Here is a 14,792-nt window from a genome sequence, read left to right on the forward strand (position 1 = left end):
TGTTACTTTAGATTGAGATTAGACAACTTTTAATTGCATCGCCTCTCTGTGATTCGACCCTGACTGCCACTAGCTTCTGTTAGTAGTATTTAGGTTATAAATTTTATTTTTGATACTAAACGACGGTATCAAAATTTGGCGCCGTTGCCAGGGAGGCAATTGTTTAATTTTTAGTTGTTTTTATCTTAGTCTTTTTTCTTGGTTTAAGGGACACTTGTTCCTTAAACTATTCTCATATTCTACGTGTAGTTTCCTCTTATGCGCAGATCACAGTGGAGAATTACGACCATTAGATCCTGAGATCGAAAGGACTTTGCGTGAGTTGAGATGATCATCTAGAGTATTGCCGACAGAGGAAGAGCTGAGTACTCTGTTCAGTTACTACGAGAACGAGTTATGTGAGTAGGATTCACCTTCGTCTCCTATCTCTACTTCTTCAGCTGAGACCGTTACATCTCCTGATATGGCTGAAGAAGCAAGTATAGCCAGTCACTCTGAGCCAAAAGCTGAGAATCTCTATAAGGGATTGGCGTTGCCAGCTGGGACGGATAGAAAATACGAACCAAAACCGGCCTACATTAATTTGGTTGAGAGAAACCAATTTGGGGGAGCTGCAAATGAAGATGCAGCTAAACATATGGAGATATTGATTGACTACTGTTGTTCCATACCCCCACCAGCAGGTGTGAACCAGGACCAGGTAAAAGACACGATGTTCATATTCTCGCTTCGTGATGTTGCTAGGGAGTGATACCGAGATCTGGATCGAGCTGCCAATGGTATTACTGATTGGAATTCGCTGGCCCTAGCATTTTATAAGAAATATTTCTCTGCATCGAAGACCAATGCGATTAGAGCTCAGATCACAAGCTTTAAACAGGGTCCTAATGAAAATTTTCACGAGGCATGGGTCCGTTTCAAGAAGCTGGTGCGATCTATTCCGCACCATGGGTTCGAACAATGGTGCTTATGTAATCAATTTTATAATGGGCTTTATAATGATCAGAGGGCTATCCTGGATGCTGCAGCTAATAGCAGATTCCAGGAGAATGTTGGGGAAACTAAGGGGTGGAAGATTATTGAAGATATGGCCACCCATAAAGCTGAGCATGGGAATTCTAGAGGAAATCAGAGAAAATCAGCTGAATCTCCTGCTATAGCTGCAATAGAGGCTCTTACTGCAAGATTTGACAAGATAGATTTTGGAGGATCCCAAAAAGGTGGGATGTATAAAGTTAATGCAGTTTCAGATGGTCCCTTTATATGCAAAAGATGTGGATGAGAGGGACATGTTTCGGAATTTTGTTCTAGTTCGAATGAAACATGTGCTGCCTTTCAACACTTTAGGCAGACTGGTACTTATCCCAATCCCTCCAATGTTCACCCCAATTTGAGGTGGACTAACCAGAATGTTCTTAATCCGGGACCGCAGTAGCAGCAAAACTATGTGCCCCCTCATAAGCAGCAGCAGTAGTATCAAAAGCCTCCCTATGTGCCTCAGCAGTAGCAATTTCAAGGTTCAGATATTTCTGAATTGAAAAACATGGTTCAGAATTTGTTGGGTTTGCTACAAAAGAAGTCTCTAGCTAGAGAGACTTCTACAAAAATGTTGGAGAGTCAAATTGCCCAATTGGCAAGCAGAAGTGCAACTAGAGCTCTGGGGCATTTACCGTCGCATCCAGATCAAAAAGTGACTCTAAATGCGATTACTTTGCGTAGTGGGTCTACTCTTGATGGGCCCGCTATGGTCGAAGATGCTGTTGAAAAAGATGGTGCGGAACCGAGCAAGAAAAAGGCTGGAATGAACAGTAGCAAGAAAAAGACGATCGCGAGTATATCGACGATCGATCGATGTACTGGCGATCGACCGGCTCGGGTAACAGTGAAGCTTCTGGTCCTGCGGAATCCAGTCGATCGACTGACCTACATGGTCGATCGACTGAAGGTGTTGTTGATTGTGAACCTTTTCGTCCTCCAATGCCAGATAACTTGAGGGACTACTTATTTCGGCGTACGACGACTCCCAAATTATCAAGGCAAGATCCAAATGCTGATGGGTCAGTTCCGGTTCCAAAGTATGACCCTACGACGGTTAATGGTTCATTCTTGAGACGGTCTGAAGAAGGTTCGAGCTACAACAAGGACACAGTAGTGGATTTTCAGCCTAAGTCCACTGATGCCTGTATGAGAGATCTAGAGGAGAGGGCTAAGTTACTTCTTACAACCCCGTACCCAGAGAGATTGGTGCCGACAAAGGAACAAGTATCGTTTAACAAGTTTGAAAATGTTATTCGTAGTTTAAATGTGCAAGTTCCTTTTTTAGAATTAGTTAATCAAGTGCCTGCTTACATGAAATTTATGAAGCAACTGTTGTCTAAAAATAAGTCACTTGATACTGTGCAATCTGTCGCGCTAACTGAGGAGTCATGTTCCTATTTGACTCGCACTGATCCACATAAGTTAGAAGACCCAGGTAGTTATTCAGTCCCATGTAATATTGGCACCTTTTCTATCGAGAAGGCCTTGTGTGACCTAGGGGCCAGTATTAGTGTTATGCCTTTGAGTCTTCCTAAGAAATTGAAATTGACTAAGTTTGCAATCACAAACATGATAGTATAGATGGCTGATCGTTCTGCGGTCCAGCCCATAGGAGTCTTAGAGGATATTCATGTGCAAATAGGAAAGTTATTTTTCCCAGTTGACTTCGTTGTACTAGATATACCCGAGGATGCTCACATCGCTATCATTTTGGTTAGACCATTTCTGCACACTGCTGGTGCAGTTATAGATGTTGGTTCAGGAACATCGACCTTTAAGGTGGGGAAACAGTCCATTGTTTTTGCCCAGACCTATAAGAAGGCTGATATGTACCCAGTAACTTGCAATGTAGCTAAATCTTATGTTGTGTTGCCTGATATGCTTGCCCTTATGCCTATTTCTGCTTTAACACCTCCGCCCCAATTTGGGAGAAAATTGGAGGACGGTCCTTCTGTTTTGACTGTTGCAGGGGCTGGTTTGGGGAAGTTAGAGCCGCATGTTGCTCCAGTTGTGAAGGAGCCAATCGTTCAAAGAGGCGGTCTAGGATGTCTTAGCTATGGAACAGATGAGGAGTCAGTCAAGGTGATGGAGTCCATTTTGGATAGGGTTTTGCGTTGCATTCATTCTGTTTTGCATTCACGTTTACATTTTTGTCTTGCATTGTTGTTTATTTTCCTCTTATATACAGAAAATCCAAAAAAATTAAAAATTTTCAAAAAATCCAAAAAATGCATGTTTATTTTAGCATATTGGTCGAGTCGGAACGGTAGTAGTTCAATGATGACATTGCATTTTCATCTGTTTACGCCTAAGCCGTGCTAAATTGACATGTTATTAGTAGAATCATTTGCATAGTCTACGAGTTTTCGTTAATTTATTCGCTGAATCTTGAGACTTGACTTAGATTTTTGGCAAACTACTTATATTTCTGAGGTTTAGAGCTTATAACTGTTGGCATCCATGACCAGTTTATTTAGGAATGTTAGTAGTTACTCCTTATGAGACATGTTACATAAATATGCATAAATATGAACTTAATCTGCTTAATACCTGTATGCATTCGGGTTTGTGGTTGGTTGACACATGTGGAAGAGGCCGCCTCTTTATTCATTTTTCCCATAAGCCTCACACTGCCAGAAATAGCCTTTTTGTCCTATTAACTAGATCCTATATTTAGCCTGCCCTTGTCAAGCTAGTAGTTTTGGTTTTGGGGATTGTTACTTCATTTTTGGTTGCATATGCTCTTATTGAGATGATTTTGGACAGATGAGGAAGAAAAAGAAAGAAAGAAAAAGAGAAGAAAAACAAAAAACAGGAATTCGAAAAAAAAAAGAGGATCAGTCGATCGACCGTCCCACTTGGTCTATCGACTGCTTGATGCAGTAACGAAAGAAAGTTCGAAAAATCACGTGATTGAATCTTCATTAGATGGTGATTTTGTTCCCATGTTGCTATTTATATTATTAGTGGAATTGATATATTGTGGAGAACGTGAGATTTGTGCTTACTGTTAGCACTGCTTTATTGTTTAACCTTGAGCAAGAAGTTGGAATATTTTATAGTTTGGTTTTCAGTAGTTATTAACTTGGCTTTAACTCCTCATATCCAAATTTATCTTAGCCCCTTCTTACCCATTACCTCACATATCCAAATTTACCTTGGCATGTGTCATGGTCATTTGTTTGGTTGGAATGCATATGTACGGTTGTAGAGATCATTTTCATATTAGATTGCCGGCATGTTCTTATAGGTCGTAATTAGGTGAGTGTCATTACAAAATTACTTCTTTCTATCTTTTACATATATTCGCCTGTGCTTATGTGTGATTTGAGCGACCCGTGAGAGTCCATAATGATCAGTGTCTATAGTTGACGGTTCAGCGGGTTTTAACGACTACATAACTCGTTTGCATGATTCATATTGCTAATTGATTGTTAGTTGTTGCATTAAACTGGTTTAGGCTTTACATTTTGCATTTCGCTCTGAGATTGAAATCGTTCCATTAGGTCCTAGGATTGAGTCTAGTTCTTGCTTGGAGACAAGCAAGGGTTTGGTTTGGGGAAGTTTGATGCGTGTCCTGAATATGATGTTTTACACCCTATTTTACACGCATTTCAGAGCTCATTTGTGTAGTTTATGCTGCTATTTTCCCTATTTCCGTCTACTTTTGTGTTTTTGTGTAATATTGCAGAAATGTGAAGAATCTAGCGGAAATCAAGCCAAATCCGTCCCCGAGTACTTGGCATATTATTTGTCATGAAGTATTTACTCAAGAAACAAACTTGGTGCGCGTATCGAGGCCTGAAAGACAAATTTACGAGGCTTCTGGAGCAAAGTATCAGCTGAAGCAGTCGATCGACTGACCTCCATGGTCGATCGACTAGGGCGCGATTCCTAAATAAGATCAGAAGCTACTGTTTACTGAGGTTTGGTCGATTGACTGGTCCTAGTGGTCGATCGACCACACCGTGATTCTGACGCAAATTTGGAAAACGAGAAAGCCCAATGTAAATAGGTTTTATGAATAAAAGTTACGCAAGACTATCTATATAATGTAACCTGAGTTTTCAGAGGAGGAGGAGAATTTTAGAGATCGAATATCTAGGTTTAAATTTCGAGTTTAGCATTAGAGTTCACAATCATTCAATACAATTTACTTTCGTTAATAAAGTTGGTGCTTTCGGATTCTTCTTCGTGCTTTCATTCGGTAATTCTGATTCTGTAATTTCAGTTTACCTTTATTCATTCATAGATTAGAATTGACTAAGTTAGAATCCCTAAGCCTTAATTCTTTCTTTATGCGATTTTATCGTTAATTTAATTTAGTTATGAATCTTATTGTTTTCATCTATCTTATTGTTTCTGTTATTATTCCAGTACGAGTAGCTAAACCCTTCGTGCTAAGATGTAGGGGATCTGTTGTGTAGGCGGCGTAGATTTTGTAGACTTGAGTCGCGTCATGGTCGATCGACTGCCTTACCTGGTTGATCGACCGGCTCACGTGAGATCAACCCCGTCTTAATTAATTTAATTACTATATTTGACGAATCGAGTGCACGCGACCAGTTGAATGCTTAGGAATTGACTGACCCGATAGATCGAAAGATAGGGGAGGGAAATAGACTACTTAATTAAGACGAGTAAATTAATAAGATCGAGAGATAAGTTAATTTAGGCTTTTAAATCACTTTTCAGGGCGAGAGTCAGTACTAGTGATATTAGGATCCCGTAGCTAGATCGAGAGATGCTACCTGTTAAGAATGGACCGAGAGGACTTCTTATTTTCCCGTCTTACGTGATTAATTCAGACTTACTTAGGATACTGCCGGCGAAACTACAGTGAACCGACCATCTTAGCATCCTTTTAATATTTGATTTCATCAAGTTTCTTTTATCACTCATTTATTTATTTTAGTTTAGTTTTAATTTGATTGCCTTTAGTTATAGAACTATTCAAATCAAACCCCCCCCCCCCCCCACAATTGTTACTTTAGATTGAGATTAGACAACTTTTAATTGCATCGCCTCTCTGTGGTTCGACCCTGACTGCCACTAGCTTCTGTTAGTAGTATTTAGGTTATAAATTTTATTTTTGATACTAAACGACGGTATCACAGCCTGAGAATTTTTGAAAAACATATTATTTATAATAGTATAGGTGGAAGCTTTGATCCTAACAGCCCTTGCTTCATTCCTATCTTTAGGTAGTGTTCCTTGTAAGAACCAATCATAGTATGGTTTGGTCCAAGAGTTTGTATCCTCATTGATGGGACAAGTTTGGTCAGGCTTTTCAATGGTTGGTTCTAGCAGGTGAACAATAGGTATTTTATCAAATACAGCGAGCTGAAATTTGATCCCAGGCTGGCTAGGGCATCAGCCTGAGTATTCAAGTCTCTTGGTATTTGATCAATGTCAAATGAACGAAACTTTTTGCAAAGGATTTTGACGTAGTCTAGATAAAGAATCATTTTGGAATCCTTTGCAGCATATGTTCCTTTGACTTGATTGGAAATTAAAAGGGAGTCAGTTTTTACCTTGAGATTTTTCACACCAAGTTCTATACATACCTTGAGTCCAGCTATCAGGGCTTCATATTCAGCTTCATTGTTTGTTGCTTTGAATTCAAAACTGATAGCCTAAGTAATAAGGTCTCCCTGTGGTGATTTTAGTACTAATCCTAGGCCAGTTCCTCTCATGTTTGTTGCTCCATCTACTTGTAAGATCCATTCCTGGCCTGATTTATGGGTGTCTAGATGGTTCTAGGTTGGGACTAAATTCAGCCACAAAGTCTGCTAATGCCTGAGATTTAATTGATGTCCTAGGTTGAAAGGTTATGTCGTAAGTACTTAGTTGTACTGACCATTTTGCCATTCTGCCTGAAAGCTCAGGTTTTATCAGGACAGATTTGAAAGACAGGTTGGTCCTGATAATTATTGGGTGACTCTCAAAGTAAGGTCTAAGTTCAGTACAAGATATAATTAAAGCAAGTACATATTTTTGAAGAAGTCCATACCTTGTTTCTGCGTCCAGGAGACTTTTACTTACGTTGTAGACAGGGTGTTGTTGGCCTTGAACCTCTTTGGTTAGGACTCCACTTACTGCTGTTTCAGTGACAGATAAGTAAACCGTCAGGGGTTCTCCTTTGTTAGGCTTAGCCAGTAGTGGAGGAGTAGTTAGGTAAGTTTTTAAATCCTGGAAGGCCGCTTCGTGTTCAAGCAGCCATTTGAATGATTTGTTCTTCCCGAGGAGGTCATATAAGGATCTGCAACTTTCTGATGATCTGGATATGAATCTATTCAGGGCTGCAACTCTTCCTGTTAACCTTTGTATATCATTGACTGATTTGGGAGATTCCAATTCCAGGATGGCTTTGATCTATTCTGGGCTTGCTTCAATCCCTCTTTTTATCACCATGTATCCAAGAAATTTGCCTGAAGAGACTCCAAAGTGGCATTTGGAAAGGTTGAGCTGCATATTGAATTCTTCCAGGATCTTGAAGGCTACTTCTAAATCTTTTACGTGATCTTCAACCTTTTTTCATTTAACCACCATATCATCAATGTAGACCTCCATTGTATCACCTATTTGATCTTTGAGCATCATGTTGACCAGGCGTTGGTAGGTTGCCCCTGCATTCTTCATGCCAAAGGGCATTGTTGTGTAACAATATATACCCCTTTCCGTGATGAATGCAGTGTTCTCCTGGTCAGCTGGATGCATCTTGATTTGGTTGAATCCACTTGAAACATCCATAAACGTTAAGAGCTCATGTCCTGCTGTTGCATCTACCATGGCATCTATATGAGGAAGTAGGAATGGATCTTTTGGGCAGGCTTTGTTTAGGTCTGTGTAGTCTACACAAACTCTCCACTTGCCATTTTTCTTTTGTACTACAACCACATTTTCTAGCCATTCAGGGTATATGACTTCTATGATCATTCCCACATCTAGGAGTTTGTCCACTTCTTCATTAATGATAGAGTTGCGTTCAGGGGCACACTTCCTCTTTTTCTGTTGCACAGGGTTAAATTATTTGTTAATATTGATTTTATGGGTAATAATATTGGTGTCTATACTAGTCATATCAAAGTGGGACCAGGCAAAGCATGAAAAATTATTTTTGAGAAAACTTACTAGTTCTGGTTTGATATTGTCAGGGACATCAGATCCTACCAGTACATGCCTGTCAGGATACTCAGGGTCTAAAATTACCTGATCTGTCTCCATTTTTGTTTCTGCCACATAAGTACTCCTGATAGGGTACTGTAATTACTAGGCGAGAGACTTACCTGCCTTGGAGGGTTTTAATGATTCAGTATAACATTCCTGAGCAGACTTTTGTTCACCTTTAATAGTTGCTATTCCCCATTCTGTTGGTATCTTGACGCATTGGTGATAAGTTGAAGGGATAGCTCGGACATTATGGATCCAAGGCCTACCTAGGATGGCGTTGTAAGATGACAGGCAATCCAAGACTCCAAATCTCTCACATGAGGAGACACCTTCCACGTATGGTGGCAGGTAGATTTCTCCCAGAGTGTTCTTTGTTTCACCACTGTATCCTACCAAGACATTTGATTTCTTTAGGATCTGGCTTTCATCAATCTTCATTGCTTTCAGAACGTCAAGCATGATCAGGTTAATTGAGTTTCCCCCATCTACTAAAATTATGAGGACACGTGCAGTTCCTATTTGCATGGTAATGACCCAGCCGTCATGATGTACATCAGGGATTCCCAACATGTCAGTATCATCAAAAGTAATTTAAGGTAAATTTTTGGGTTTAAAAGGAGATTTCATTTTTGACTCCTTGGTTATTTTCTTTGCAGCAGAGCTGGTCAGGCCGCAGATTTCAGATCCTCCATTGATGAACTCGACCTCATAGATGGGTGGTGCTGGAGGCAGGTCACGTTGTGGTCTCGCCTGGTCCTTTCTTGTTCCATTGTCTTCCTTGCTCTTTGATGGCATTAGATCTTTTAGGTAGCCTTTCTTTAACAGGTAAGCCACTTACCTGCGTAGTCCCACATATTCCTCTATTGTGTGTCCTATGTCAATGTGTAACTCACATCATCTCGTTGTGGCTTTCCTTGAGTTAGGGTTGTCTATCTTCTTTGGCCACTTGAAAATGTCTCCCATATTGTCAAGCCTTTTGATCAATCCTGCAGTGTCAACAGAGAAGTTATATTCTTGAATAGGGGGATAAGTATAGGAGTTACCTCGTTGTTCGTGTGCATAATTGACTTTTCATTTGTCAGTCCTGGTATAAGGTGATGGCCTGGAACTGCTTCCTCTGTGATTGGAACTTTTCCTGTTGGACCTGTCATATCCTGGGTTGTTGTCAGTGGTATCTGCTTTGAAACCTTTATCCTCTTCTAGCCGGATGTAGCAAAGGGCCAATGCCTGGACATCTTCAAAGGTCTGCCAAGGCTTCATACTCATTTCATCATAGAAATCACTGTCCAGTGGTAGCCCTTGCCTGAAAGCTTCCACAGCTGTTCTAACATCACATCTGGTAATTGATACTTTCTCTTTGTTAAATCTAGTCATGAATGTTCTGATTGATTCGCCAGGCTTTTGCTTGATCCTATACAGATCACTGGATCTCTTTTCAAGTTCCCTACTGTTGGCGAGTTGGTGGTTGAAGGAGTTTATCAAGTCAGCAAAGGATTTGATGCTTCAATTTGGTAGATTTATGTACCATTGTAGGGCAGGTCCATTCAGGGTTGTTCCAAATCCCTTGCACATGCAAACTTGTCGTAGTTCACTAGGTATGGAGGTTGCCAACATTCTTTGTTTATAGTAGGCTACATAATTTTGTGGGTTTGTGGTTCCATCATAGATTCTCATTGATGGTACCACAAACTTTTTTGGTAGATCTATCTTTGCTATCTCATCACGAAAGGTGAGTCAGCATAACTTTCTGGGTTTGCTTCCTCAATGGGTGTGGGTACTCCAGGGATCTTCTCAAATTTCTCATGGAGTTTCTGGATTTCCTAGAGCATGGCCATCATTATTGCTGTTGTTTTTGTGTTGTTTGGATTTAGGTTTTGATTATTTTTTACCTAGATGCCCCACGGTGGGCGCCAATTGTTTTAGCAGGAATTCTTACAAAGGCATTGTCCTGCCAAGGAAGATTTTGTAGGGCGATCTAACTCAAATTGAATAGCCTGACTAGTATAATTGAATAAATAAAGGAATAAATGAAAAAGTATGATACAGAGATTTATACGTGGAAAAAACCCTCGGAATAAGGGAAAAAACCACGGGCACCATCCAAGCCAGGAGGGATTATCACTATAAATTTAGATATCCTGACAGGGAATTTATATGTCATGCGAAGTATATAGCAAGGCTGCTTAGTAGTATTGCTAAGATCTTTAGTCGAATACAAGTATGAGAATAAAGTGAGAGTAAGTAGTTGTGTAAGCAAGTGTCCTCTTCTTTTCTTCTTCTCTTCTGTTTATAATAGCTTTGCAACGGCTCCTTCAGGTTAGTTGAAGGGTTTCCTGGTAAATAGGACTCGTGCCCTATTTACCCGGAGATGGTTACTTGACTTCTGCTACATTACAGCCGTTAGCCTTGCTTGGTAGACTCTTCTATGTTTTTGTGTTGAATGCTGAATGGGTCTTCCTTGTTTATAGGAACTGTTTTTCTATATCCAGACCGTGCTTCTATTGTTGCCTATCTTGCTCTAATTATGCTGTATTTATGCCTGACGTGGTATCTTTTCAGGCCAAGCCTATTGTCCTGTCTTTCCCTCCTGGTTGATGCCTGATCAGGCGTCCCAATTATTCTATATGAGATAACTTTGGTTCAGGCTTGGCTTTGGGCATTTCCTAACTCATGTCTGACAAGGCAGGGTAATTCTGGACCCAACAAGTTATATTGTACTTTATAGTTTGGTTTTGATGTAATCACTTTAAATTAATTTACTTAAAGTGCGTTTCTTGATGGTCACTTTTGATTACTATGCCTCGGGTAACCGAGATGGTAGCATTCTCATGCATTAGGTGGTCCTGGTAAGGCACATGGTGTATGGGGGTGTTACAAAGTGGTATTAGGGCAACGATTTTGGAACCTGTAACTAATGAACTCAATGAATCTAGAGACTCAAAATAAAATGAACCCGGGTAGGAGTTGATAGGAGCTAATGCAAAGGCTTGGGAGACGTGCTAAAGTAGCGATCTCGCCCTATAACTTTGAACCGGTCACTACTGGGTGTCATGGGATCTCTATGTGTTTACTAATGTTCTATTGCTTATGTTTGATGATATATTGTATAGCAATGTTGGATGAATGATTGTGGTGGATTGGTGAATATGGTGGAAAAAGGTGAAGAAGATGTATATAGTAATATGTTGTGGATGATCATGTTGTATGGTGAAACTGATTTATAATGTGGCAATCTTAGTAACATGAGATTAGGGGATGTGATATGATTATACATGATTTTGTTTGCGTAATGTTATATAATAAAGTTATATACGTGTTTACTGTTGTTTCATATGCACATATTGGATGAAGAATGTGGTTGAAATGGATGAATTGATTGGAAAAGATGGAGAGGCAATTGCATGAGAATATGAATTTCGTGATTAAGAATATGTTTAGGTGACGAAGTGGAGTTGTAATATTGTTGTATTAGTAACATGGGAATAGGAGTTGTAATGTACAAGTATGATTTGTTTTACGAAAAGTTATAAAGTTAAAGCATGCGGGTAGTCCATGATTGATAAGTTTAATAATATATGTGCATGATGGATGTTGTTGTTTGGCTTTTGTAGATAGTAACATGTGGTTAGGGATAGTGGTTTTATGAGTATTGAGTTGTTTTTCTTTACCTTGTTGTTTAAGTTGTTTGGAAGTAAAAATCAAGTAGTTATGTTGTCCGATTATAGAGGGGTTGTATTTAAACTTTTATAACTTGAGAATTATATATGATTTTGATGTGATTTCAATTGGAGGTGATAGCTTATTCTTTTACGATTCTAAGGATAGGTCACACGCCCAAAATGGCCAAGAAATGAGTGAAATATGACTGTTTTACGAAAATTGGACAGTGCTGAGAAATGTGTAGGGTACTCGATCGAGTACCCCTTACTCGATCGAGTAGCCCTGATAATTTGTTATACGTGCTTCTGACCTTCACCTACTCGATCAAGTAGGCTGTACTTGATCTAGTGACCCCTGTTTTGGGTCATATGCTTATCTTTTGACTTCGTCGCATATCATGTTTAATAAAAAGGTGTTCTTTTGCTTCTTTATACATTGTTTTACGTATGTGTTGGTTCTGATGCGTAAGTTGCCAGATCTTATGATGTAATGAGTATGTGGACAAGGCCCTCGGGAACTGCGTCCGCGGGATCCACACTAGGCATAATCGACTCGAGGTTCTTTCGAATCGAATTAAGACAAATTAGAGTCGCCACCAAGTTTTTTTGGGAACTTGGAATCGTTCAAGTCAACTTTACACCTTTCATCGAAAAGCATAAAGCCAATCGACTACGAGTGATTAAAGATAAAGACTTGTACCCTATATCACTCGATTTGAATGACTCTCGTAATCCAATGGTATTTAGACGGATCCACAAACCATAGATCTTGAGTAAGGGGTGAGGGTACGTGTTAGGAAGCCCATAAGGACACCTAACCCCGCCCGTCGATAACGGCCTCTACTAAGTCAAGTGTCGGATTTCAAACAAGGTCATAGCTACTACGATATATGATATGCAAACATCGTTTTAAAACCCTAACATGTGACAACAATTTCTATGTCGTTTAATGCATGAATACTAACTTTGTCAAAGTTGTTTTAGCATGTTGGTTGATTTGAAATAAAAGATGCGCAAACACGGCTTAGGAGGAATGGGGAGCCATTGGGATCTATCCTATTACAACCCGGGCATTTCATGCCGACACAACGAGAAATAAATTACAACTCAATCTAATTACAACAACTATCGTAACTACTTTGACTCAGATTACAATACAAACTAACAAAATACAACTTAAACTATTAAGTCTTAATAAACGAAACAAATGTAAACAAAAAAGCTAAAGCTAAGTTAGACTAATTAAAGATGTTAGTCGAATTATTAGTTAATAAACAAATTAGATTAGAATTAAACTAATTAAATTAAAATAAATAAGTACAAAGGCTTGAAATAAATTAGGTATAACTTATTAATTAAATTGAACCCAACTTATTAAAATTATTCACCAATCCATATTTATTAAAATAGGATTAGTAAACAATTAAAGAAACAAAAGAAGAAAAGAAACTAAAACTGGCAGACCCGTGCAGTGCACGGATCAGAAGTCAGGCAGACCCGTGCAAGGCACGGTTTTTGTAGAAAAGCAAAGTTAATTATGTTTTAATTACGAAATCAGTAAAATAAATTACGAAAAAATTCATTAAATTAAATTTACAGATTTTGAACCATAAAAGATAATTAAAATGACTTTTAAAAAATTAGAAATAAATAAAACAAATTAAAGGTTAATTAATTACAAATTGAATTAAATAAATACGAACTAGGTTAGGTACAATTCTAAATCGTCAACGAGTTCAAATGGAAAGGTGTTAAGCACGCACTTCCATGCTAGCGAGAAAATTAGTGAAAGGGAAGATGAATTCAATTAAGTTACTGGAATTGTTAGTTGATTTTAAAGCTTATGTCGAAGCCACCTAACATGTCTAATTAGGTTATTAAATTGATCTAATGTCATCTAAATAAGTTATATGTTAACAATCAGAAGTCATACTAACATGCAACGGGTCCTAAGGTGGGTCGAATTGGCCGAGACAAACGAAGGGTCAAAAACGAGGAGCGAAGTTAGAAATTCGTTTATTTATGCCCTACCTTGAACACGAGGATATGTAAATGAGACGGGGGTGTACGACCGACTGATGTAGCGGTTTCTTTCCCATCTCAAGTCAACGCGGTGTTCATGGTGGTACTTTAACTCATACTCGGACTAAACTAGTTTCATAGTTAATTTAAACGATAAATAAAAAGCGATAAACAAACAAAACAAACTATAAGAAAAACAAACATAAAAACGAAATAAAAAAGGAGAAAGAGGAGGATTTGATGCACCTCAACCTACATGTATCGTTGACACCGTCTTGGGTCGTAATCGATGGTAGATTTTATCTCGAGAGGCCGTCGTCGACGAAGAAACAAAGCAAACACGCGTTTTTGGCAAATCTGGACAGCAACTTTCAAACAGCGATTTCTCCCTCGTTTCACGATGAAAATTCGATTTAAAAGATGTTTTGAAAACTAGAAAGAGAGGAGAACAGAGATATTAAAGCAACCCCTGCTCGTTTTGAGTTATTGGGCACGAAAAACGAGCACAGACAAACTGGACAGACAGAACAAATCACAAAAACAGAGTGTATAACACTCTGTTTTTCGAGGGATTTCGTGTACTCTCAAGGGCAATTTGGCTCGTAAATCTTTGTCTAATGTGTAGATGGATGTTATGTGGTTAATTAGGAACAAGAAAATCGAGTTTTGATGGAGGTTTGAGGGAGGAACGAATTGTTTTTCGTGGAGGACACACAAACAGTTTTAGTTTGTATGTCGGTTTTGTGGAGGGTTTTTGAGAGGCAATTAGGGTTTGTTTCTGAGGTTTAAAGCTTGTGAGTGATGGTAGGATGTGGGGAGAACTTAGAGGAATGAATGTATGGTGAAGGGTGGGTATTTATAAGGAGTTAAAGTAGGGCAAAAGAGAGGGAGAGGCAGTCG

At 39.1% G+C, this 14,792-nt stretch overlaps 1 protein-coding gene across 1 annotated transcript; it reads right to left on the reverse strand.

Annotated features, from left to right (window-relative positions):
• Nucleotides 1–6,884: 6,884 nt before the first annotated feature.
• On the reverse strand, nt 6,885–8,649 carry LOC141631693 (uncharacterized). Its single transcript, XM_074444331.1, has 6 exons — nt 8,328–8,649; nt 8,173–8,207; nt 7,914–8,049; nt 7,713–7,823; nt 7,084–7,376; nt 6,885–6,914 (listed from the first exon to the last, which is right to left on the reverse strand). The coding sequence occupies exons 1-6, from the start codon at nt 8,647–8,649 to the stop codon at nt 6,885–6,887; spliced, it is 927 nt and encodes a 308-aa protein (XP_074300432.1).
• Nucleotides 8,650–14,792: the final 6,143 nt, after the last annotated feature.

This window comes from Silene latifolia, chromosome Y (genome assembly GCF_048544455.1).
Source record: "Silene latifolia isolate original U9 population chromosome Y, ASM4854445v1, whole genome shotgun sequence".
In the NCBI taxonomy this organism is placed as follows: domain Eukaryota; kingdom Viridiplantae; phylum Streptophyta; class Magnoliopsida; order Caryophyllales; family Caryophyllaceae; genus Silene; species Silene latifolia.

Coding starts and splice junctions, on each gene's coding strand:
- LOC141631693 (XM_074444331.1), bottom strand. CDS start 8,649: ATGAAGATTGATGAAAGCCAGATCCTAAAGAAATCAAATGTCTTGGTA. Junction 8,208..8,327: donor ATTAAAACCCTCCAAGGCAG/GTAAGTCTCTCG, acceptor ATGTACTGGTAG/GATCTGATGTCCCTGACAAT. Junction 7,824..7,913: donor TGTAGTACAAAAGAAAAATG/GCAAGTGGAGAG, acceptor ATGCCATGGTAG/ATGCAACAGCAGGACATGAG.